At 46.1% G+C, this 24,814-nt stretch overlaps 2 protein-coding genes across 2 annotated transcripts in view; one reads left to right on the top strand and one right to left on the bottom strand.

Annotated features, from left to right (window-relative positions):
- Positions 1–6,930, bottom strand: part of PDZD9 (PDZ domain containing 9) — a 12,883-nt gene extending 5,953 nt beyond the window's left edge. Inside the window, exons 1-2 of the mRNA XM_049788151.1 lie at positions 6,753–6,930; positions 4,614–4,793 (exon numbers count right to left, since the gene is read on the bottom strand). Coding sequence (XP_049644108.1) covers positions 4,614–4,793; positions 6,753–6,930 — 358 coding nt within the window. The remainder of the gene's footprint in view (positions 1–4,613; positions 4,794–6,752) is intronic.
- An 8,217-nt stretch (positions 6,931–15,147) lies between these two features.
- The window catches only part of MOSMO (modulator of smoothened), a 90,995-nt gene continuing 81,328 nt past the window's right edge, over positions 15,148–24,814 (top strand). Inside the window, exon 1 of the mRNA XM_049789576.1 lies at positions 15,148–15,259. Within this exon, the coding sequence (XP_049645533.1) occupies positions 15,154–15,259 (106 nt within the window). The 5' untranslated portion in view covers positions 15,148–15,153. The remainder of the gene's footprint in view (positions 15,260–24,814) is intronic.

The following is a 24,814-nucleotide window of genomic DNA, read 5'->3' on the forward strand; positions in this document are numbered from 1 at the left end:
AACCAAAAAAAAAAAAAAAAAAAAAGTCACTAAGAACATAGGGCTACTGCCTCCCTGAAGAGAACGTTCCTAGGATAAGGAGAGAAAAGACTTAGAATGGTAAGATATCTTCTATTTGGGTCCTTAAAGATAGGTGGGATAGTGCTGGCGAGACATACAATGGGCAAGGCACATGCCATCTATCTAGCTTCAATCTCTGGCACTCCCTATGATCCCTATGAGTCCAGCCAAAGTGATTCCTGAGAACTGCAAGTGACCCAAAAGCAAAATTTTAAAAGTTGGTGGGGAGGGACTGGAGAGATAAGATACAGCAGGTAAGGTTCATACCTTGCACTTGGCTAACTTTGGCACCACCTCTGGTCCTGACCAGAGGGAGGGAGACCTGACTACCAATGAAGGTGGGTCCCAAACCATGAAATAAGCAAACAAAAGTCGATGTGGAGAAGGAAACTTCAAAGTGATGGAAGCCTCTGAATGACATGGACAAAGCCCTGAGTTTAGTCCCCAGCACTGCTAAGATCCAACCATTAGTTCCTCCTCATTGGAGAAGGATCCTTGAAGAACAAATTTTAAAGATGGAGCTAGGGACAGGATGGGAGCGATAGCACAGCGGGTAGGGCATTTGCCTTGCATACGGCGAACCCGAGTTCGATTCCCGGTATCTCATATGGTACATCGAGCCTGCCAGAAGTGATTTTTTTTTTCAGAAATGATTTCTAAGCACAGAGCGAGGAGTAACCTCTGAACACCACCAGTGTGACCCAAAACAAACAACATCAAAAACAACAACAATAACAAAAAGATGGGGCTAAAACCCAACTTTGTACTGGAAGCAGCTTCAGCCTGAACCCAGCTTCTCACAGCCTCCAGCCTGGCAGCATGAAGCAGCTGTTCAGCCCACGGAGGTTAATTACAATGGAGGGAAATAAACGCCTCACCGGATGAGCTTGCTTACTGCTAAAAGGAGTGTTTATAGCTGAGAGCTATGCTTTGGCATTCTGCTTAATTATATTGTTAAAGGGGGCCTTCTCGTCAAGAGGGCAGAAAATCAACAACTTCATTCCCTGACGGTTCTGGCTATAAAGCAAACATGCTCGTGCATGATTGTGACGATTCTGGCAATAGATATTAACATTGCCCTTCATAAAGACAAGCGATTTGATATTTATGAAGCACCAACCTCATTATCCCCCTTTTTTTCTTTCTTTTAATGAGTTGTAGGAATCATAATATATAAACTGTCTCAAGTCGCTATCTTAAATCAACTTGGCAACCGCCAAATCACTACTGAAAAAATAGATGGTATTTTTGTTTTCTCCTTCTCTCCAATGAGGCTGCTAGACTTCATAAATTCTGGGTAATTTACGACCACTTCACACCAGGGCCTAGCAAGAAGTCCGCACACAGCAGGCATTCGCAAGAGTTGGTAGGTCAGATGGTGCCCAGAGCATGACCCACATTTACCTTCAAACTGTATTAACTAAAATCTTCAGCCTCTAGGTATCTAAAGACATACAGGCCTAAAAGGAATTCCAAGTCTAGCCAGGGTCCGGAGAGATAGCACAGCAGGTAGGGTGTTTGCCTTGCATACAGCTGACCTGGGTTCAAGTCCAGACATTCCATATGGTCTCCAGAGCACCACCAAGAGTGATCCCTAAATTCAGACCAGGAGTAATTCCTGAGCACTACCAGGTGTGGGCCCCCCAAAAACTAGTTTAGCCAGAATAAACTAGATTATAAAATCAAGATAATGGGCTGGAGAGATAGCACAATGCAGCCAATCCAGGACAGAAGGAGGTTTGAATCCCGGCATCCCAAATGGTCCCCCATGCCTGCCAGGAGCGATTTCTGAGTGTAGAGCCAGGAGAAACCCCTCAGTGCTGCCAGGTTGAGAGAGAGAGAGAGAGAGAGAGAGAGAGAGAGAGAGAGAGAGAGAGAGAGAGAAAACAGTTGACTTGCATGCAACTGACCCAGCTCCACATATGTTCCCCCCACCCCAGCACAATCAGCAGTGATCCCTAAGCACTGAGCCAGGAGTATGTTCTAAGTACTAGCAGATGTAGCCCCAAATCTCAATAAGAACATAAATGAAATCAAATTTCTCATCAAAGGAATGGGGTTTTAAGGAAGACGTGGGTTCAAGCCCCAGATATGATCACCCACTAAACACAAAACTTAACAAGTTACTTCCTCTTTTAGCCTTAGTGCTTCATTACTTGCTTTTTTATCATTAAATTAGATATAAAATATGGATATACTTTGCACAATAACTGTGGCAAACACTCCTTTACTAAGCACAGCCAGAGTAACTGTGGCAGCCTTATGGAATAATTCTGTATTAAAAGATGGACTCGGGGCTGGAGAGATAGCATGGAGGTAAGGTGTTTGCCTTGCATGCAGAAGGTCGGTTGTTTGACCATATGGTCAGCAAACCATATGGTTCCCTGAGCCTGCCAGGAGCGATTTCTGAGTGTAGAGCCAGGAGTAACCCCTGAGCGCTGCTGGGTGTGATCCAAAAACCAAAAATAAAAAGAAAAGAAAAGATGGACTCAAGATGCTGGAGAGAAAGAGAGAGCACAGTGCTTGAATTCCAGGAGGCCAACCTGATTACAATTCCCAGTAATTGTAATTTACAAACTGACATTCCAACACCACTAGGGGACTTCCTGAGTGCAAAACCTCAAAGCATTACCGGGTATGGCCCCAACCCCCAGCCCCCCAAATAAATAAACAAAAACCAACTCTAGACTGCCCCTGACCTCAAAGGCCCCACCCTAAGTTACTGCTCCTAGACATGAGTCACCCCTCCGTGCCTCCTCTGGAAACTTTGCCCTCCCCGCAAACTAACCTGTACTGGCTTCCGAGAACCAGAACCTATCCTGGAGCCCTTTCACTCCTGAAAGTCCACAATGCTTTCCGGCAGTTTGTCCCCCAGCACTGCTCCATCTTCAGGTGCAGTGAACATTCACCACAGCTTCGTTTTATCTACTTTCTTCTTTCATTGGTTGCTTTGAACTCAAGTTGCAGTTGGAATCATCCCAAGGAATAATGAAGGCACAATCTGGTCTGTCCCCATCCCAGAGCAGTAAATCGGAATGTCAAAGGACCAACACTCAGGTTCTCTCCAACCAATGGGCTGTGATAAAGTGGTTAACCTATGGTTAATCTACAATGATTTTTATTAGAAAAAGTGGGGCCGGAGAGATAGCATGGAGGTAAAGTGTTTGCCTTGCATGCAGAAGGACGGTGGTTCGAATTCCGGCATCCCATGTGGTCCCCCGAGCCTGTCAGGAGCAATTTCTGGACGTAGAGCGAGGAGTAACCCCTGAGCGCTGCCGGGTGTGACCCAAAAACCAAAAAAAAAAAAAAAAAAAGAATAATTTGGGCCAGAGAGATAGCATGGAGGTAAGACGTTTACCTTACATGCAGAAGGTCAGTGTTTCGAATCCGGGCATCCCATATGGTCCCCTGAGCCTGCCAGGAGCGATTTCTAAGCATAAAGCCAGGAGTAACCCCTGAGCGCTGTCGGGTGTGACCCCCCCCCCAAAAAAAGGGGGGGGGAGACAAGTCTAAAGAATCTCTGAGGGGCCAGAGTAATAAAACAGTGGGTAAGGCTCTTGCCTTGCATGCGGCTCGCCTTGGTTTAAGCTCCAGTACCTCATATGATCCTCCAAGCCTGCCAGGAGTAGTCCCTGAGCACAGAGCCAGAAATAACCCCTGTGTGTCACTGGATGTGGCCCCAAAGTACAAACAAAAAGAATCTCTAGGAATCTGGGGGTCAGAGCGATAGTACAGTGGATAAGACATATTTGCCTTGTACACGGCTGATCTAAGTTTGATTCCCAGTTTGGTCCTCTAAACACTGCCAGGAGTAATTCCTGAGCACAGAGCTAGCAGTAACATTGAACATTGTGAGTTGTGGCCCCAAAGACAAACAAAAAAAAAATGTAAAAAGAATCTCTAGGGGCTGAAGTGATAGCACAGCGTAGGGCATTTGCCTTGCACACAATCGACCCTGGTCAGACCTGGGTTAAATTCCTGACATCCCATATGGTTCCCCCAAAAGCAGTGGCGCGCAGGGGTTACTCCTGGCTCTGTCTCAGAAATCACTCCTGGCAGGCTCGGGGGACCATATGGGATGCTAGAATTTGAACCACTGTCCTTCTGCATGCATGACAAATGCCCTACCTCCATGCTATCTCTTATATGTAGTATTTTTTATTTCTTTGTTTATTTCTTTCAGCCATACCCAGTTTCACTCAGGGGTTACTCCTGGCTCTGCACTCAGAAATCACTCTTGGCAGGCTTAGGGGCCATATTGGATGCCAAATCAGCTGTATGCAAAGCAAATGCCCTATCCTCTGTGCTAGTATTCTGACCCTAAATATATTTGTTTTGGGACCGCACCTGAAGATGCTTAGGGATTAGTTTTGGCTCTGCTTTCACAATTTACTCATGGAGGTGCATGGGGGACCCTATGATTTGGTGTGGATTGAATCCCCCAAGTTGGTCCCATACAAGGCAAGCTATACAGTCTTTTAAGCCCCTACTTAGAAATTTAGTAACCCAAATCTCTGACAGCAGGTGGGAAAATGTCAGGGAGATGAGGTCACCTGGCTGGAGGCTTCCATCGTTGGCAGCAGCCCCCTTCCGGAGGAGGTGAGTGATCTGGAGGTAGGGCCCATTCTGGATGACCACCAGTCCTAGTCCCATGCTGCCCACAGTCAGTTTGGTGAGCACGGTTTTGCTCAGGTTGTGAACATTTGACTTGTCTTTGCGGCGGGGTCGTCGTTCTAGGAGAGAGAAAAAGATTTGTGTCAGTCTTTCACCTAGATCTGAGCTGGCCCTGGACACCAGCCCCCTCAGGCTTCTCAGGCCAGAACACTGGGTGGTAACTTAACTACCCAGTTTCCTCATCAGGATAACCAGAACAACCACTGGGGTGAGAAATAACTCCGATCACAACTGGGCATTGGTCTGGCTCACTGGGAGTGTGGCATCCATGTTGGGCTTTACTATCCTCTGCCCTAAGGCAGATAGCACACCAGGAAACAGACTGGTCTCACCTGGATGCTGAGAGACACATAAACCAATTAAAGAAAGATTGGAGGAAAAATGCAGTGAAATCTGAGATGGAGGCCTAGGTCTCCTGTGCAGAGGCTGGATCTGGCTTTACAAAAGCAGTAACATCTGAATTAAGATCCAAAGGGCAAGTAAGGAGGCCCGGAGTGAAAGCACAGTAAGTAGGACATTTGCCCCACACATGGCTGATCTGAGTTAAACCCCAACATTCCCCGCTCACTACCAGGAGTGATTCCTGAGTACAGAACCAGGAGTATCCCCTAAGCACTGCTGAGTATACAACACCCCTCCCCCCAAAAATAAAACCATACACATAAGACCAAATGAGATCAAAAGGAAATAGTTAGAACAAAGATTAACACACACACACACACACACACACACACACACACACACACACACACACACACGAGTAAATTGTATTAAAGTTCTGAGTCCGGAGAGCACAGGAAAGAGAATGTTACATGGGAGGAGGCAGAGGAACAGCAAAAAACAAGACAAGACAAAACAAAAAATAGCAGAAGTTGTCCTCAACTTTACCTCAGTGCAAATGCTGAGAAATCATTAAGTAGCTGACAGGTTCAATTTTGCATTACAACAAACAAACAGGAACCACTAGTGGCTGTGTGGCTGTGTGGGATGGAGACTGTAAGATCCAGCAAGGAAGTGGGGGAGAGGGGAAAGTCTCCCAAGTTTGCAGTCACACAAAAAGCCGTGGAAACCCACAGCAGTAAAGCTCCTGGGAGGAAACTGTAACAATAAGGAAAGGAAGGGACTGAAATGCACCCCAGAGTCAAATCTCACAAGGAAGGTCTCCAAGGTTCCTCGTGGCTTCAAACCTGTTCCCAAGAGGACTTTCATGGGAAAGGAAGTTTCTGGAGAGATCTAGTTCCAATATACTTTCCCAGCATTTCACAGTCACACGTTTTTCCTTAAGTACAAATAACAAGTTGCTGCTCAAGTTGCCTTTCTCTGTTGGAGGCCTGAGCAGATCCAGGACTCCTACAGCCGGCGCCCTGCCCGTTTCCAGAAGTACCTCCCCAAACCACAGAAGCCAGTCACACTTTCTAGTAAAATAGTAGGATCTAAAGCAGGTTCTTCCCCAGGGACTTTTCAGGATCTGGAGAGAAATTTGGAGCTAGTCCATGAATTCTATCCACAAGTCTCCCCAACACACGAGGGGAGACCTTGTTCCACTTCAACTTGCAAATCAGATGTGCTCGCAAAAACCAGACGATCAGAACATAGCAGGGTTACATGAGAGAAACCAGATCCAAGAAAGGCTCCCCCAGCCTTTAGATGCCCCGACATCCTCAGAGGGAAAGAGCAAAGCCATAAAGCGAACAGGCCAAGATATCAGAAGTTGGGGCTAGGAGAAGGGCTGGTGCAGAAAAACCACGCAGGTGACTGGGATGGGGTGCAAGGGGGGGTCAGACTAGAAGTGGAGCATCTTGATTGTGGTGGTGGTAAACCTGGGGGCGCCGTGTGTCAAGACTCAGTGACACGGTAAAATGGGGGTGGCTGTATGTAAATCATAGTTTATCTCTTAATGTATGTAAATTATAGTTCTTATCTGGCTGTGTGCAAATGAGACGTTGAGAAACCAGTAGCATGAAGCTCCCTGCATTTGACAGGCATGGAGGACTTCACATTTCCCGCTCCTCTATTACCGCTCTTGATTTGGTTAGCTCGCTTCATGACCCCGGGAAGGCAGGAGGTTCGGTGGGGTGTGCGGGACTGCCCGGAGCCCAAGTTGGTGTCATCCCCTTCCCAACTGTTCCGAACTTGCCAGGAACCCAGGCGGGGCCGCCCTCGGGATAGTCGCGAGGGGGCGCTGCGACCGCGCATTTCCCAATACGCTGCACAGAAAAGGTGAATTGGTGGGAAATCTTTGGGGCGAGGTGGGTTGCGGGGAGCACACAGTCTGCGGAGCCAAGCACAGTGCTCGGCTCACTCATGGAGGTGTGGGGAGGTGGGGGCGTTCCTCCTGCCTCCATCACAGTAGGTTCCTCTTCCCAGGCTCGGCGACCTCTTGAAATGCAGGAGGCCCAGGGGAGGGCTCCTGGACGATGGGAAACATCTGCAGAAAAAGAGCGTCGCTGGCAGAGAGCAGAGAGTCCTGGAGCTGCCTATCATGGTATTTTTAAATATTGTACGTCGGCAGCTCCAATTGCTTTGGAACGGAGCGCTCTCTCCGTGACTGTTTTGACTAAGAAGGCCAAGGGTGGCCTGGGAAAGAAAAATGAGTCACATTTTAGAGAGGAATGCATTCTTTCTTCTTTCCCTCCAGCTCCCCCAGCAAATCTTTCTTCCCCCACACACGTGCAGTCATACAACAAATTAATCTCCTGGAAACCCGGGCTGTGGTTTGTGTTTATGTTGTGACCTCGATGGTAGACAAAGATGGATCTTTAACACAAAAACAGATGAAACGGACACTTTTAGTAAAATGTTGGTTATCCAAAATAAATTCTAGAAGAAATAGAAACCAACATAATGAAATGGATTCTGTTGTCTCTGATGGAGTGAAGACCTTAGCACCATCCCACAGGCATCCTTGCCTTCAACCCAAGGGAATCCAAGCCCCTACAGCGTACACAGATTTCCAGTCAACACTAGGAAGCTCCTAGTTTATCCAATGCTTCTGTAGTTTGGCCAATCATTCCTGAATGAGGACTGGTTTCTTGCGGGATAAACCCTGTCCTGCAAAGGGAGAGTGAAAAGAATCGTCCTGTTCTAGCTACTCCACTTCAGCAATGGTGGCAGGTGGCTTCCTGGGAGAAACTGCCTGCTTCCTCCTCCAAACAGTCTGGCTAGGCAGCTGCCCAGACACCAAATTGATGCTAGAATAAATGTGTCCTTTCCTCCACTCTCCTATGCAAATAAGGTTCTGTGAAACGAGCAGACCCAGTGCAGATTTAACGCCTTCCAAGTTACCTTGTCTCCAGACCAGAAAAAAAAAAAAAGCAGCAGGTGGAAGTTGAGGTCACATTGATGGTGGAACTGCATGTTTGATTCACACTGTGTTGTATTGTGCTGTCCCGATGGGCTCTAGAACCAAAGGACTCACTCCTACCCCTCCCCCCCACTTCTGCTGTCCTCAGGGTAGCCCAGGAAAAGGGCCTCCTGACATTCCTGCTTCTGAGCATATGGATCGACCAGTTCTCCCTGCTGTGCCATTTGACTTTCCTTCCACCAGGCTCTACCTTCTCCTCTCTCTTTACAGATGTGGGTACCCAGAGTTCTTGCCAACAACCCCTCTGAAATTCAGAGTTGGTTTCCACGAGATCTTGATCCACAACAGCTAGTGTCACGAATGGTCTGAAAAGCAGATGTTCTGAAGAAAATTTGGAGCCAGATGGCTTACTGATAATTCTGAAGATGACCTGCCTTCTTCCTTTCTTTCTTTTCTTTTCTTTTCCTTTTTTTTTTTTTTTTTTTTGTATTTTGGGTCACACCCAGCAGCATTCAGGGGTTACTCCTAGCTGGGATTTGAATCACCATCCTTCTGCATGCAAGGCAAACGCCTTACCCTCATGCTATCTCTCCGGCCCCCACCTTCTTCCTTTCACCCTACTTAGGAGTACTGGCAGCTCTGGCAAGAGAATTATTAACTTTGTTCAGTCGTTTTTGTTGTTGTTGTTGTTGTTGTTTTTATTTTTTTTTAGTGTTTGGTTTTTGGGTCACACCTGGTGATGCGCAGGAATTACTCATGGCTTTGCACTCAGAAGTCGCTCCTGGCAGGCGCAGAGGACTATATGGGATGTTGGGATTCGAGCCAGGGTCCATCCTGTGTTGGCCTCACGGAAGGCAAACTTGCCTTACCACTGTGCTATCACTCTGACCCCTTGTTCAGTCTTTGTTTGGGGATCTTACCTGGCAGTGCTCAGGGATTATTTTTGGCTCTGCACAGGGATTACTCCCGTTGGGGCTCAGAGGACCATATGAGAACCTGTGTCATCCATGCACAAGGCAAGTGCCCTCCCTGCTATATTGTATCTCCAATTCAGGTTTCATTCTTTCACTGGTAAATCAGGAGGAAAAACTATGCTGGAAGGCTTCTGCCCAGATACCAAATTGGTCTGGTTTCTTTTCTTTTGCCAAGAGACCAGTCAGCAAGCACTAAGAGTTAGTCACTCAGGAGGCATCAAGGGGCAAGAAGGAACTCTTGACCATCCACAAGCTTTACTTGCCTACTTGAACAGCAAGTGAGAAAACAGAGTTGCTACCCCCTGAGAAGTCCCTGCTACTCAAGAGCTCAAACTCAAACTGCTCAGGCACAAGTTCTGGTCCCTACATCTAAGCCAAACGAGTGAGCAGAGAGTGAGAGGACTCTTGTATGAGCAGGGGGCTGCTGTGTGTCCTGCAAATCTTCCTCTTTAAGTTTTTCTCAAGAACCATGCACTTGTCCTGTTGTAAGTGCTGTTTTCAGAGCCAATAAGGATCAGGTGGGTCTGGGAATTAGACTGAGTGCACATTGGTGAGAGTCATTGGGTTTCCCTGTGCCCCTTCAGGATGGAACATTGTCTCCCAGCTCCTGGGAAGGTTGTGATTTAGCAGATCTCAGGAACTGGACTTGCCTGAAATTCATGTCCCATTCCTGATATCCCATGACTGACCCAGGCAGGTACATAGAGGTTTGACCCTTTTTCCAAACTCACTATGACTTGAGCAGCTACCTCAGCACTTCTCCCGAAGGATGCCCAAATCTCTATCCTGGTATCACAGCAGAGCTGCTCCCTGTGTCCAATTCTGCCCATCCCCTCTCATCAGCCCTAGGAGTTGTTCCTGATGACACTTCCTAATCAGCTTCCTGCACTGATCCCATAAGCTCTGCTGTCCCAGGAAACTCTGAAGAAACCCAGCCCTTGTGAAGGAGGTTTGAGACTGAGCCCTAACTGTCAGCCTCTCAGTTTAGCGCTTTTGACTGATCTGGGCCCAGAAACCCTAGGTGCATGGGTCAGGACTGTTGCATCCCTCTTTGGTCTATAGTCAACTCTGCCCAGAGTTGCAGAGTGCTTGGTCTATAGCCAGGCCCCTTGGCCTTCAAGGGAAGAGAGATCACGCAGTCCTCTCCACAGCTCCCTCTGGGATCTCATCTGGATGCCAGCACTGCCAGGACAGGCCTGCCATCCATCACTATAAAGCGTGCTGGCTTCATACCTCTTAGCAGCCACAAAAGGTCTATTTATGACTTCTGGCTGTGAGCACAGCTCCCTCCTGGGGGCTTTCTTCGTTCTTCAGCATCCCCAAGGACCTTAAGGAGCCTCGTGGCTCATCCTTACTTTGAATGGAAATGTCCTGGCTCCTCGCTTAGAGCAGGCAAAGAGACTGAGATGTTTCCGTGAACTAAGCAGAGTGCCTGACTCAGAGCCAGTTAGCTGCTGAGGTCAGGGAAAGAGGCCCAGAGAAGGGATGGAATTCGCCCATCTAAGTCAGTTCAAGAAGGGGACTAAAGGACAGATGGATCTGAGTTTTCTTCTATTCTATCATACCAGCTTCCCCAACTGTGAGGGCTTGCCTCTACCTAAAATGACTCTGAAATGGAAAGAAAGGAATTAAACTGTCTCCTAGATTGGAGAGAAACTTGGGACATTGAGATTCTATGAAGGCCAGAATGATTTATGGTGCTAAAAATAGGTAGCAATAATAAATCTGTCTGTTTGTTTTCTTTTTTTAAAAAAAGGAGTATTTGGCTCCTGCCAACCCTCACAAACCCATCTTGTTTGATAAGAGGCAGAGGATTAGGAGCATTGTTTCTAGTAACATGCAATCATTCTACAGATTAAAAGAATATTCAGGAGGCCAGAGAGATGGTACAGTAGAGAGGGGTCTTACCTTGCACACAGTCAACCAGAGTTCAATCCCTGACACCCCATATGGTCCCCCAACTACCACCAGGAGTAATTCCTGAGCCAGAAGTAATAAAACAACAACAAAGCAAAAACAGATGTGGCTTCAAAACAAAAACAAAAGATATTCATGAAACAGAGTGATAGTATAGTGGGAAGGTATTGCCTTGCACACAGCAGACCTGGTTTGAACCCCAACATCCCTAAGCACTATCAGGAGTGATTTCCAAATGCAGAGCCAGGAGTAAGCCCTGAGCATTGCTAGGTGTGCTCCCCCATTAAATAGGGATTTTTTTAGGAGCTGGAATGATAGCACAGCAGTAGTGTGTTTGCCTTGCATGCTGCTGAGCCGGGACGGAACCAGGTTTGATCACTGGCATACCATATGGTCCCCTGAGCCTGTCAGGAGTGATTCCTAAGTGCAGAGACAGGAGTAACCCATGAGTGCCACCAGGTGTGGCCCCAAAATAAAAAAAAAAAGAAAAAAGGATTTTAAAATAATTCTTTTAACTTCATACTGGCCATTTTATGCTTTTATCTAAAACCCTGAACCCTTTTTTCTTTGTTTTATTTTGTTTTTGGGTCACACCTGGCAGCGCTCAGGGGTTACTTCTGGATCTATGCTCAGAAATTGCTCCTGGCAGGCTCAGGGGACCATATGGGATGCTGGGATTTGAACCACCGATCTTTTGCATGCAAGGCAAACACCTTACCTCCATACTATCTCTCTGGCCCAAACCCTGAACCTTTGATGGGCCAAAGCAGGGATAAAGCAGGAAGGACTAGAAAGGGATACCTAGATGGAAGGAGAGATTTATACTCGTGTTTTATTAAAAATATAATAACTGAGTCACCTTCCTGGTACTTGATCAGAGTTAGAGAAGGCAAACATTTTACCCTGAGTTTCTCATCAGTTTCCTGAGAGTGAGCATCAGTGGGGGGGTGGGGGTGGATATTTGAGAATTCAGAGCTGAATAGTTGGACTTTCCTCTATTACTGGGCAATGAAAAGACCTGGGAAAAGTCAAGAATATGATTCTGTCAAACAGTTTATAAAACAACAACAATATCAACAAAATAGATAATAAAGTCTTTCAGTAGTCATATGGTATGCATTATACCTGAATCCAGATATATAAATCAGCTGTGTCAATTTCTGTGGCAGAGGGGAAAAACAATATAACAGGAGCAACAACAAAATAAAACCCTTCCTGTCCCACAGAGACTACTGTTTGGACAGGAATATCTAGAGGCCAGCAAGCAAACCTTTCCTTATCCAGCCTACATAATAACACCAATCACTGTGCATTTCTGCATGACTGTTGGATTTTGTGGAATTTGAAACTTGCTGAGTTTTGTGGACTTCTAGAGACTCCAAAAATAGAGATCAATGTCACTCTTTTTTAGGTCTTTCAAGAGATGCCCAAGGTGGCATTTTTTTTTTTTTTTTTTTTTTTGGTTTTTGGGCCACACCCTGTGACGCTCAGGGGTTACTCCTGGCTATTCGCTCAGAAGTTGCTCCTGGCTTCTTGGGGGACCATATGGGACGCCGGGGGATCGAACCGCGGTCCGTCCTAGGTTAGCGCAGGCAAGGCAGGAACCTTACCTCCAGAGCCACCGCCCGGCCCCCCAAGGTGGCATTTAAGGAGAAGATGTCTCATCTACTGTTTGCAGGACTGGATACACTCCTCTACAGAAAGAGCTAGATCCAAAATTCAAGGTTAATGGTGATCTAGTCTATGAGCCATGGAAGAAAAGAAAACCTTCTTTAGAGAATACAATCACAGATAGATACATCATCTGCATTACTAACAAATTATGCCAGTGTTTTTATTTTCTTAGTTTTCTAAACTTCTTCCCTAATCCCCAAATCTGTAATTTATTATCATCAAATATCTAAGTACTCAAGCCAAAAATTTAGGAACCCCACTTTTAGTTTTAATTCTTCCCTCATTATCAATTAGTTTTCCCCCCTGCCTGTAAAACATCCATCTCTGCCTGTGTCCTTATCTCTGCTGTCATCTAACCTGATACCTGATATTCCTCCAGTCTCTGAATTCCTTTCCTCCTAAATGTTCTGACTTAATTGCCTCTCAATTTACTTTCTCCATAGAGGATATAAAATGTAGTCACTCCCGCCTCAATGCTTCCCCATTGCATGTAGAACAAATTCTTGACTGTTGACCAGGAATCCCAAACCCTGGCATCTAGCTTCAGTCTCCCTCTCTGAAATGGTCTAGCAAAGAGATGTCCAGCTTAAGTCCCCATTTCTGAGACCTGGCAGGTGGGGACCCTCCTTGCTAACATGATTAGCTATGCCCAGGAGACTTGAGAGGCTCCATCAATGGCTCCATTGCTCCCCCAGTTTCAGAACTGGCCTGGATCCCCATACTTACCAGTTTGGCCTAGCAAGACATACACCCCATGCCTTTGCCTTCCAGAGTCCTAAAATTAGCCTCACTGCTCCCTTCCCAATGGGATAAAATCATCTCATGGACATTTTATTGGCTTAGAGTCATTCATAACTAATCCAAATCACTTTGTGCATTTCCTACCCTTTTTATGTGATTCGTTTAGAATATTCTATATATAATTTATATTTCCCCCCAAATTGGGTGTCTTGCTCACACCTTCTCTCGGATAGCAGAAGTTTCCATATGAAGCAGTCTAGCTTCTTAGTCCCCTAAGAAATGCAGGTTTCTGCAGTTCAAACACTGCACTATGTCTCTTCAATAAACTTGCTTTGCTGTTGAGTCGCTCTTGGTTTCTTGGTTACTCCTGGCTCTATGCTCAGAAATCGCTCCTGGCAGGCACGGGGAACCATATGGATTGCTGGGATTCGAACCACCTTCCATCCAGGATCGGCTACGTGCAAGGCAAAACGCCCTACCGCTGTGCTATCTCTTCGAGCCCTGCTCTTGATTTCTTTTACCACTTGTCAGCTCAGACTCAGAATGTCTGGGTCGGAACCTCCATCCCGGGGGTCTCCAAATAACCTTCAGAACTAGGACAATGACTGTTGCGATCTGGTTTCATCTGGCCGACCTCCGTTTCAGTCATCAGTCAAAGCCTGCAATTATTTTGCCCTCAGTGCTTTTTGTTTTGTTTTTGAGTCACATCCAGCAGTGATCAGGCATCATGTGCTAGGGACCGAACCCAGGTTTGCTCTGCTGAATTGTTGTACAATAACTCTTGCACCTATTTTGAACTGCTGTACAATCACTCTTGCACCTACTTTGAAGTCAGTGGGGACAGGGTCTCTCACTTCCATTCTAAGCAGCTGCTGCCTGATGCTGTGGGAATAGGGGGTTATTTCTGTATTGCTGTATTGCTGTATTGCGAGAGAGAGAGAGAGAGAGAGAGAGAGAGAGAGAGAGAGAGAGACAGAGAGACAGAGAGACAGAGACAGAGAGACAGAGAGAGAGAGACAGAGAGACAGAGACAGAGAGACACAGACAGAGATCTTTCTCTGTCTCTGGACAGAGACAGATAGAGAGACACAGAGACAGCGAGAGAGAGAGAGAGAGAGAGAGCTGGGGGAGTATGGGTGAAGATCAAGAGAGCAAGTGGGGTTTTGGGGGGGCGCCTCAACACTCATCTTCCCTTTGAAAGGCTTAAGGACAGAGGTGTGTATTTTGGTGCCAAAGATCCATTAACATATTATCATGTTTCGTTGCTGTTATTGCCATTGTTGTTTGGGGGGGGGCCACACCCGGCGGTGCAGGGCTTTCCTCCAGCCTCTCTGCACCCGAGCATCATCTCTCCGAGAAGGCGAAAAGGGATGCCGGGATGAATGGAAGAAGCCAGGAGGTCACCGGTGTGGAAAGCAAACGCCCTCTCTCCAGCCCCGAGTTTCGATCCCATTTTATAGTCAACCACAGCCAAAAAGACCAGAAGAGAGGCGACCGACGGGGAGAGGTCGGGAGAGAGAGAGGCGAGACCCTAGAGCGGAGCGGCCGCGCGCGCTTTCACTTCCGGGCGAGGGGGCGGGCGGCGCTTTCACTTCCGGGTCGAGTCGGCGGCGCTTCCGGCTGTGCGGGCCGCGCCGCGGCTGCTGGTCCCCGGGCGCGCGGAGGGCGCGAGCGGCGCGCGAGGGGCTGCGGGGGTGCGAGGCGGCGGTGGCGCGGGGACTCTCCGGGCCCCGGCGGCGGCCCATGGGGCGGGAGGCGTGAGGCCGCGGCCTGCCCGGGGCTCGGGGGGTGGGGGGACGGGGCGGGGAGATGGATAAACTGACCATCATCTCAGGATGTCTCTTTCTGGCCGCCGATATCTTCGCCATCGCCAGCATCGCCAACCCGGACTGGATCAACACCGGGGAGTCGGCGGGTGAGCGGCGGGCGTCGCGGGGCTGGCGCCGGGGGCGGAGGGACGGGACGGGACGGGACGGGCAGGGGGTCGGACCCGGCGGCGGGAACCGGCCCGAGGGGGAGAGGGAGGGAAGGGGGCGGAGAGGCGGCCGCGGGGCCCCGGCAGGGTCTCCCCCTTGCGACCCCCCCAAACGCGCCCCCGGCTCCGGAGTGGCGGAGACCGACCCGGGGGAGACCCGGGCTTGGGGACAGGCGGACAGACCCGTCCCGACCTGTGGCGATCTTCGTCCCGGGTCGCAGAAACAAGAGTCCAGGTGGGAGACGCGAGGAAATTGAGGCCTCTGACAGGGGGCTTTAGAAATCAGGCGGGGAGAAGCCAGCGGGCCCCAGAGGGTCGGGGGTGGTGGTGGAATTCGATGGGATCCCCCCCTCCCACAAACACACACCGCACCCCGGAGGGATTTCTAGTTACTGCGGGGCTAAGGGGTCGTGGGGTGGGCGCCCTGGTCAAGATCTTGCTCGTGGTGGCTTTCCAATCTAACCCCCATGTTTTGACGTCTCTCCGTGGCTCTAATTTGGCTTTTATTTTAGGCCCCGGAGATATCATGATACCAATAATAAACTTTGTTTTATGGAGCATCTTTCATTCCAGCGCATTGCAAAAAAAAAAAAAAAAAGAAATCATGATGATGATGATGATAAAAAACAACAACAACAACAACCCCCAAGCCACAAAACAAGCCCCGCGTTTTAGTATCCCAGAATTCAGTCACGCTGGAGTGTCGCAGGGCCCGCTGTCACTTCACAGAGCTGGAGGCAACCAGCGACTGAGACTGCTGGTGCCAAACCCGCCTCCCCCCCAACACACACATACAGAGGGAGGATGCTTTAGGGGGTTCCTAGGTGAATGCCCTTGCAGGATTGTTCTCAGAAACTCTTCTCTCTCTCCTCTTTTCTCTGTCTCTCTCTGTGTCTCTGTCTCTCTCTCTGTCTCTGTCTCTCTCTTTCTCTCTCTCTTTGTCTCTCTGTCTTTGTCTCTCACTCTCTCTCACACACACACTCAGACACTCAGAAACACAGACACACATCCACACACTTACACTCACCTAGACCTGTGAGACTAAACCTTTAATTAATGTAACAGCTGTCGGGAGAGGGAGGGCTTGCTCACTGCCAGGTAAAGGAACTGATGGGGGGGGGGGGTTGGCCATGTCAAGCGCCCTTCGTGAATAATTTGTAAAAATGTATCACGGTGCTGTCAAACTTACTTCTTAAATATTACTTGTGGTTCTGTATTTATCCTGCAGATATTTTTAGCTCTTGCAAAAAAGCTTGTAGCTGGGACATTTGTTGCTCCCTCCTTCCTTATTTCCCTTCACTAGATCCTGTAACGCAAAAATCACGCTGTCACATTTACTCATTATTAAAGTAATGGTAAAAATGGCTCCTTTTCTTGCCTAGCGTATTTCAGCAGAACTCTTGATTGGAAAGTGTACATGGCAATTATGTGATCACGTTAGCGACCTCCCAGCTACACTCTGGTAATAATCAGATTGCTGTCTGTTAAGTATATCATAGCAACACTTGTATAACTTAAACACACACAACTTTATATGTGAGTTATAATATTAAGTTGTAGACTTCAAAAGCATATAATGGATCTGAATGGTCTGGAATCATGGTCCTTGTTTCTGAAAATGTTGATGAAAGCAGTGGTCCTACAGTTTTGTACAGTTATAACATATCATTCATGATCTGCTTTTTTCTTTATTTGTTTTTGGTCACACCCGGCAGTGCTCAGGGGTTACTCCTGGTAACTCTGAGGGCTCTGTGCTCAGAAGTCGCTCCTGGCATGCACGGTGACTTTATAGGATGCCACCATCCATCCTGGATCAGCTGCATGCAAAGCAAATGTTCTACCGCTGTGCTATCTCTCCAGCCCTTCATGATCTGCTTTTATCCTAATTATATTTAGTGTCTCCTTTTGAGACTTCCTTTTAGCCACTCTAACTACTCTAATAGAAGAGATCCCTTTTTGGATGAAATTTCAGATCCAATTTCAACAGATTAAACAGACTAAATGGCAGTGGGGGAAGATAAGACATAGTTGATGGCAAGTGTTTGTTACATAAACAGAAGAAAGTGATCAGTAACAGTATAACTGTCAAAGAGATGAAAAGTAGTATTAGAAGCACTAGAAAAGGAATAGTTCCTTTTCTTTTTGAAGAGTGAGTACAATTAAAGCTGGTAAGCATAGTCTTTGGAAGAAATTGGTGAAGCCAAAGCTTGTGAAATAGAAAGTATTTGAGGGGCTTGAGTGATAATACCTTGCACTGCAGCTAACCCTAGTTCAATCCCATATGATCCTTTGAGCACTGTCAGGAATCATTTCAGTACAGAGCCAGGAGTAAGCATTGACTACTGCTGGGTGTGGCCCAAAAACTAACAAAAGATGAATCAAGTAAAAGTTGCAAAGAGCATGCATGATCTGGAGACCCAGAGGGATTAATGGGAAAGCTATTGGAGCAGTGGTCATGAATGTTAACCACCCGTTGGCCTGAAGGCTCACTTGTTTGCCACTGGGATGTGAAAACCCATGGAAGGTTTCATTTGGATTTCAGATCTGCCAGATTTGATATATGCAACAGAAGGATGGAGACACAAAGGTGGTGGACATTGAGAGAAATACTGTTGTATAGATGTCTCATGGAACATTAAAAGTGTTAAAAATGGGGCCGGAGAGATATCACAGCGGTGTTTGCCTTGCAAGCAGGAGATCCAGGACCTAAAGTGGTTGGTTCGAATCCCGAAGTCCCATTTGGCCCCTTGTGCCTGCCAGGAGCTATTTCTGAGCAGATAGCCAGGAGTAAACCCTGAGCGCCACTGGGTGTGGCCCAAAAACAAACAAACAAAAAAAGTGTTATATAGATGTCTCATGGAGTTAAAAGTGAATAAAAGAGGAGCCAGAGCGATAGCACAGTGGTAGGGTATTTACCTTGCATGGGATGGACCTGTGATGGACCAGGGTTCAATCCCAGGCTTACCATATGGTTCCCAAACCTGCCAGGAGCGATTTTTGAGCACAGAGCCAGGAGTAATCCCTGAGGGCCACACAAAAACAAACAAAAAGTGAATAAAAGAAATAGCTGTTCGATTGGTCAGTGACTAGCAGATTGGTATTTGGTCTGTGGAATAGTTAGTAAAACTGAAAGTGTTTACAAAGGCCAAGTGGAAGAGCAGGGGATTGTGAATGAAGGTTCCAGATATATGGGGAAATGTATATCTGAAGGGGGTAAAGGAGATGATTTTCTTTCCTAAAAGTTCCCCTGGACCACCGAGAACTTCAGTGAAATAGTCTGTGGCTAGGAGGAAGATTAATGTTTATTTAGTTTTATGTTAATGCCATACTCTGTGGTGCTGAGGGACCACTCTCGGAGCAGTCTCTGAAGACCCTGGTGCTTGGATCAAAACTGAGGCTTTTAAATGCAAAGTAGGCAGGCACTTGAGCTCTTTGAGCTAGCCCCTGCCTCATTCTTGTTTTTAAAAATCGTTACTTATCGGGCCCGGAGAGATAGCACAGTGGCATTTGCCTTGCAAGCAGCCGATCCAGGACCAAAGGTGGTTGGTTCGAATCCCGGTGTCCCATAGGGTCCCCTGTGTCTGCCAGGAGCTATTTCTGAGCAGACAGCCAGGAGTAACCCCTGAGCAATGCTGGGTGTGGCCCAAAAACCAAAAAAAAAAAAAATGTTACTTATATTTCTATCTTCCCTATTTATATTTATATTGAGATAACTGAGGGAGAAAAAGAATTAAATGGTAGTGATGCACTGTGATGAGGGGCACCCCTTCTTTGCATGCTATTTGAGTTTGGATGCTCCTTAAATACTTTGATCTGAGGAGACAGTTGTAGGTTTTTTAATGTTTTTTTGACCACATCCAGCAATGTTCTGGAGTTAATCCTGGTGATGCTGAATGCCTAGAATCAAACCTGGTTTGACCACTTTCAAAGAAAGCACCCTACCCCTTGTACTATCTTCCCAGCCCCAGATGTAGTTTTAAATTAAAAAAACAAAAACAAAAACAAAAACAGCACTAGTTACAGCTTCCAGATCAATAAGTAGAATTCAAATACGATCTCAGAGTTGACAGGGCTTGCTTTAATCAGTCACCTGCAATTTAAGTCACTTACATCGGACTCAGATGTAGTTTTAGTCACAGTTTAGGGAGCATAAAGCTAATGTGTTAACTCTCTTAGGTGCATTATATAAAAGCTTGATGGTGTTTTTGTTTGGTTTTGTTTTGGGGCCATATTCAGCTGTGCTCAGGACTATTCCTGGCTCTGTTCTCATGGATCACTCCTAGGCATGCTTGGAACTATATGTGGTTCCCGGGATTGAACATGGGTGGTCTGCCTGCAAGACAAACATCCTACCTTCTGCTGTGTTGTCTCCAGCCCAAATGTGAAGTTCTTTGTATGTGTTTTTCCCCTTTGGGTGCTGGGGCCAAAATCTAGGTTCTTTTGCTGGAGAGATGTACATTATCCTATTGAGCTGCATCCCAGTCTCCTTCCCACATTTCCTCCCTCTAGTATGTAAAATACTTTTTATTTAGAAAGAACTGGAATGGAAAGATTTGCAGAATGTAGTTTGAAATTTCTGCAGTGAACTCTATACAGAGATTTCAGGATTCAAATCCAAATTCTTTCACTGACTAGTTCTTTGGGCAAGCATCTTTCTCTCTCTCCTCTCTTTCCCTCTCTCTCTCTTTCTCTGTCTCACTCACTCTCCTCTCTCTCATCATGCTCTTGCACAGTAGGAATAGTAAATACTTATTTATATCCATTATTGTGATGATTGAGTTAATCCATGTGAAAAACATTTAGAACAGTGTCTAACACATTGTAAGTGGTTGGTATCAATCAGCTATTGTCATATTGCTGGCCTAGTTTATAATAAAAGATATTAGAATCTCAATTTTGAAATTAGAGTTCAGAACATTTTTAGACTCTTTTCTCAATATTTGAGACTCTTTTTCCTCCTTACTCATCTACATGAATTGCCACAGAAGAACTGAAATACCCAAGACCCAAAACAAAACAAAGCAAAACAAAACTGGATTGAACATCTCCTCAAATTCTGGCTAATAAATTATATTACCACATGGTCATACTTCATATTAGCTAATTTACTTTTAATACAGGCTTTAAAGGTTTTGTTTTATTTTTAAATGGAAGGCATGTGCAGCTGTACTCAGAACTTACTCCTGCATAGGTTGGGGGACTATGTGGGGTACAAGAAATTTAATCTGGGCTGGCCACATACAAAGCAAGTGCTTTACCTGCTCTCTTCAGCTCCAGGCTTTAAAATATTTTTTAAATCAATTAAAATATAGAAAAAGTACTTTTTTTTTGTTTTTTTGGGTCACACCCTGCGGTGTTCAGGAGTTACTCCTGGCTCTGCGCTCAGAAATTGCTCCTGGCACTTTTGGGGGACCATATGGAATGCCGGGATTTGAACCACTGTCTGTCCTGGATTGGCTGCTTGTAAGGCAAATGCCCTAGTGCTCTGCTATCTTTCCGGCCCAAAAAGTACATTTCTTTTATTTTCTCTAGTGTGGGGTAATAGTCACTCAGCTTATTCTAATAGCTTGTATTAGTATTTTGCACAAAGGTAGGCTGAAACAAAATGGTTGTTATGGCAGCCAGAGTGATAGTACAGTGTGTGCACTTGCATGTGGCCAACCTGGATTTGATCCCCGGTACCCCTTATGGTCCCTAAGTCCACAAGGAGTGATTCCTATTTCTGAGTCAGGAGTAAGCTGTCAGTACCACCAAGTGTGGCCTCCAAACCTATATATATATGTATTTTTTTTTTCTTATCTGCTATGTGAAAGTATATGGAGAGGAAATACTTTAGTAAGGACCTTTAGCAATTTGTATCAGCAACAAGACTTTTTTTTTTTTTTTTTTTTTTTTTGGTTTTTGGGCCACACCCAGCATTGCTCAGGGGTTACTCCTGGCTGTCTGCTCAGAAATAGCTCCTGGCAGGCATGGGGGACCCTATGGGACACCGGGATTCGAACCAACCACCTTTGGTCCTGGATCAGCTGCTTGCAAGGCAAACGCCGCTGTGCAGCTGTGCTATCTCTCCGCCCCGCAATAAGAGTTTCTTTTTTTTTTTTGTTTTTGGGCCACACCCTGTGACGCTCAGGGGTTACTCCTGGCTATGCGCTCAGAAGTTGCTCCTGGCTTCTTGGGGGACTATATGGGACGCCGGGGGATCGAACCGCGGTCCGTCCTAGGCTAGCGCAGGCAAGGCAGGCACCTTACCTCCAGCGCCACCGCCCGGCCCCAAAGGATGTGTTAGTATTTTTTTTTTTTTTTTTTGGTTTTTGGGCCACACCCGTTGACGCTCAGGGGTTACTCCTGGCTATGCGCTCAGAAGTTGCTTCTGGCTTGGGGGACCATATGGGACACTGGGGGATCGAACCGCGGTCCGTCCAAGGCTAGCGCAGGCAAGGCAGGCACCTTACCTCTTGCGCCACCGCCCAGCCCAAGAGTTTCTTGATTAATATTTTTGCTATGCCATTGTCAGTTTTCTTTTAATGGAACTTAAGAGCAATAGCTTTTATTCCATGCTTTATTGTTTCTGAAACATGTTCATTTCTTGATTTCCTAACATTTTATATTTGGCCAATAAAATATTTTATTTCTGTATTTACCCCTACATGTCAATGCTTTGCACATGAGATTTAAAGTTTGCTGTACAAATTCCCTTTAAGCAAATTGGCTTAAATATTGTCTATATATTATTTATGCTCATCTTTTATTTCATTAAATGAAGTTAACGTTGAAATACTTGAAATACTTTAAAGCAACTTCTCACCATATCTAATCAAAATTTCAAGAAACGCTTCTCACGGTTTCATTATGGGTTTGTTATAGTTTATTTAGTCCTAAACAAAATTTTTAGAGACATTCTCAGATCACTAATGTTTATTTTGTTTTATGTTGATGCCATACCCAGTGATGCTTGGGGAATGCTCCCAGCAGTTTCAGTAGACTGTGGTGCTTGGATCAAAACTGTGACTTTTGAATGCAAAGCACACACCGGTGCTCAGGGGTTCCTTCTGGCTGTCTGCTCAGAAATAGCTCCTGGCAGGCACGGGGGACCATATGGGACACCGGGATTCGAACCAACCACCTTTGGTCCTGGATGGGCTGCTTGCAAGGCAAACGCTGCTGTGCTATCTCTCCGGGCCCAGCACTTGAGCTTTTTGAGTTAGCCCCTGCCTCATTCTTTTTAAGAATTGTTCCGATGGATGTTATATATATCTATCTTCTCTGTTGGTTTTCTGAGATAATTGAGGGGAAAAGAAATAAGGAATGAGGGGCTAAATATTTTATTAGTGAGAAAGAGGATGTTGAAAAAGATGCTTTTTATTTGTGAACAAGCAGCTTCCTTCCTCTTCCTGAACCTCAAAGCTCAACAGAGAACCGGTCAGTCTTGGGCAGGGCTGTAGCACCTACCCTGCAAGGGCTTTCAGAATGGAGGAGCAGTGCTGGGTCTTCCAAGAGGGATCTCATTTCCTAGGATTAGGGGATGTCCCACAGAGCTCCATTTTTTTCCTCCTAATTTCTTGAAGAAAATTATTCCCCTCTGACCTGGAAAAGATTGGGTCAGGAGACATAGCTGTGCTCTTCCTGCCGTGGATGAAAAGAGCAGTAATAAGGCCGTATCTGTTTGAAATGCAGGTTATGGATGATATATTCTAACAAACATTTTTTTTCCTAAAGTACAAACACTTGCAAATGCAAAATGAGAAGTGAAAGGCTTGGGGTAGAGGACTATTTCCCCTTCAGAAACCTACTCCCCTCTCCACAGGAACTGTCGGTAAGCCTCGAATAGGACTCTGTGGTGCTTGGCATCTATTGCACAAGAGTTCGGGTGAACAATCAGATTCTGGACAACCCGCTAAACCATAGATCCTTGGTTGAAAACATGAAAATTATAAGCTGCACATGTGAATCTATTTAGTATTAGAAAATTACTAATTAAGTCCTTTTCTATGACTTAAATGATCCCAAGGCACTCTGATATGAAGGGACTCTAATAGCATTTGTTAACAACCCCCTTTAGGTATTTGTTAATCTATGTGTGTGAAATAGAGCACACGTGTGCATATGGTACTTCTGGGGATTGAACCCAGGACCTCACATATGCAAGTGCTTTACTGAAGAGCTACATTTTGGGCTCTTATTAATTGCTTTTTTTGTTTGGGAATCACAACTGGTGGTGCTCAGATATCACTTCTGGCAGTGCTCAGGAGACCAATTATGGTGTTGGTGATGTCAGAGATTGAACCTAGGTCAGCCACTGCAAGGCAAATACCTTACCTGCTGTTCTGTCCCTCCGGACCTCACCTGCTGTACTCTCAGGTCCTTACCTGCTGAACTGTTTCTCCTGTTCCTATTACTTTTTGTTTTGTTTAGTTGGTTATTTGGGGGGGGGGGGCGTGTTTACAACTGATGGTGCTCAGGGGTCATTCCTGACAGTACTTAGAGAACCATATGGGGTACCAGGGATCAGCCACATGCAGAGCAAATGCACTATCCACTTTGCCATCACTCCATTCCCTATTAATTACTTTGTTAAGTAGGGCAGAATTTGGTCCTTTCAGATGGCAATAGTCTTGAGGTTGTGTTTTCCTTATATTTATGAAGTATTAACATTTCTTTCTCTCGTTCCTTTTTTTTTAAGTAAGAAACAGGTTTTATATGGGGGTACTGAGTAGAAGGAGAGGATAAGAGAGAGAGAGCACAGGCTTCTCTAAAGGCAGAGAGAGCCCTAGTACACAGCCAGCATTAAAGTAGGAAAGTTCACATCTCAAGAGGGAAGATGCAGGCCATCTGTGCTTGGGCACCATATTCCCAGGCAACAACATGTGCCTACCAAATTTATTTATTTGTTTTTTGGGGCCACACACAGTACTCCTGGCTATGCGCTCAGAAATCGCTCCTGAATTGGGGGACCATATGGGACGCAGAGGATCAAACCTCAGTCTGTCCTAGGTTAGCACGTGCAAGGCAAATGTCCTACTGCTTGTGCCACCGCTCCAGCCCCTAAAAAAAATTCTTTTTTTTTTTTTTTTTAAAAAAATTCTTAACAAAAATATTTTCCTCAAAGATGCTGGCTGCTGTTGTCGTTTGGGTGCTTTATCCAACAGTGCTCAGGACCTGGTCCGAACGTGATGATGCTCAGTGGTCACCTCTGGAGGTGTTCAGTGGATTGTGTGGTACTGTGGATTCAAACCTGGGGCTCCTACATGTATAGATTGTTTTTAAGTCTGTTGAGCCCTTTATGCAGTCCCTTACATTTTTAAAGTGGCTTTATTGAAATAGAAATCACATAATCATTAAAATGCACACACAAATCCCCTTATTAAATTGTTTAATTCAATGATTTTAAAATATCCAGAGTTGGGGCTGGAGCGATAGCACAGTGATAGGGCATTTGCCTTGCACATGGCTGACCCAGGACGGACATGGATTTGATCACTGGTGTCTCATATGGTT

This window comes from Suncus etruscus, chromosome 15 (genome assembly GCF_024139225.1).
Source record: "Suncus etruscus isolate mSunEtr1 chromosome 15, mSunEtr1.pri.cur, whole genome shotgun sequence".
NCBI lineage: Eukaryota > Metazoa > Chordata > Mammalia > Eulipotyphla > Soricidae > Suncus > Suncus etruscus.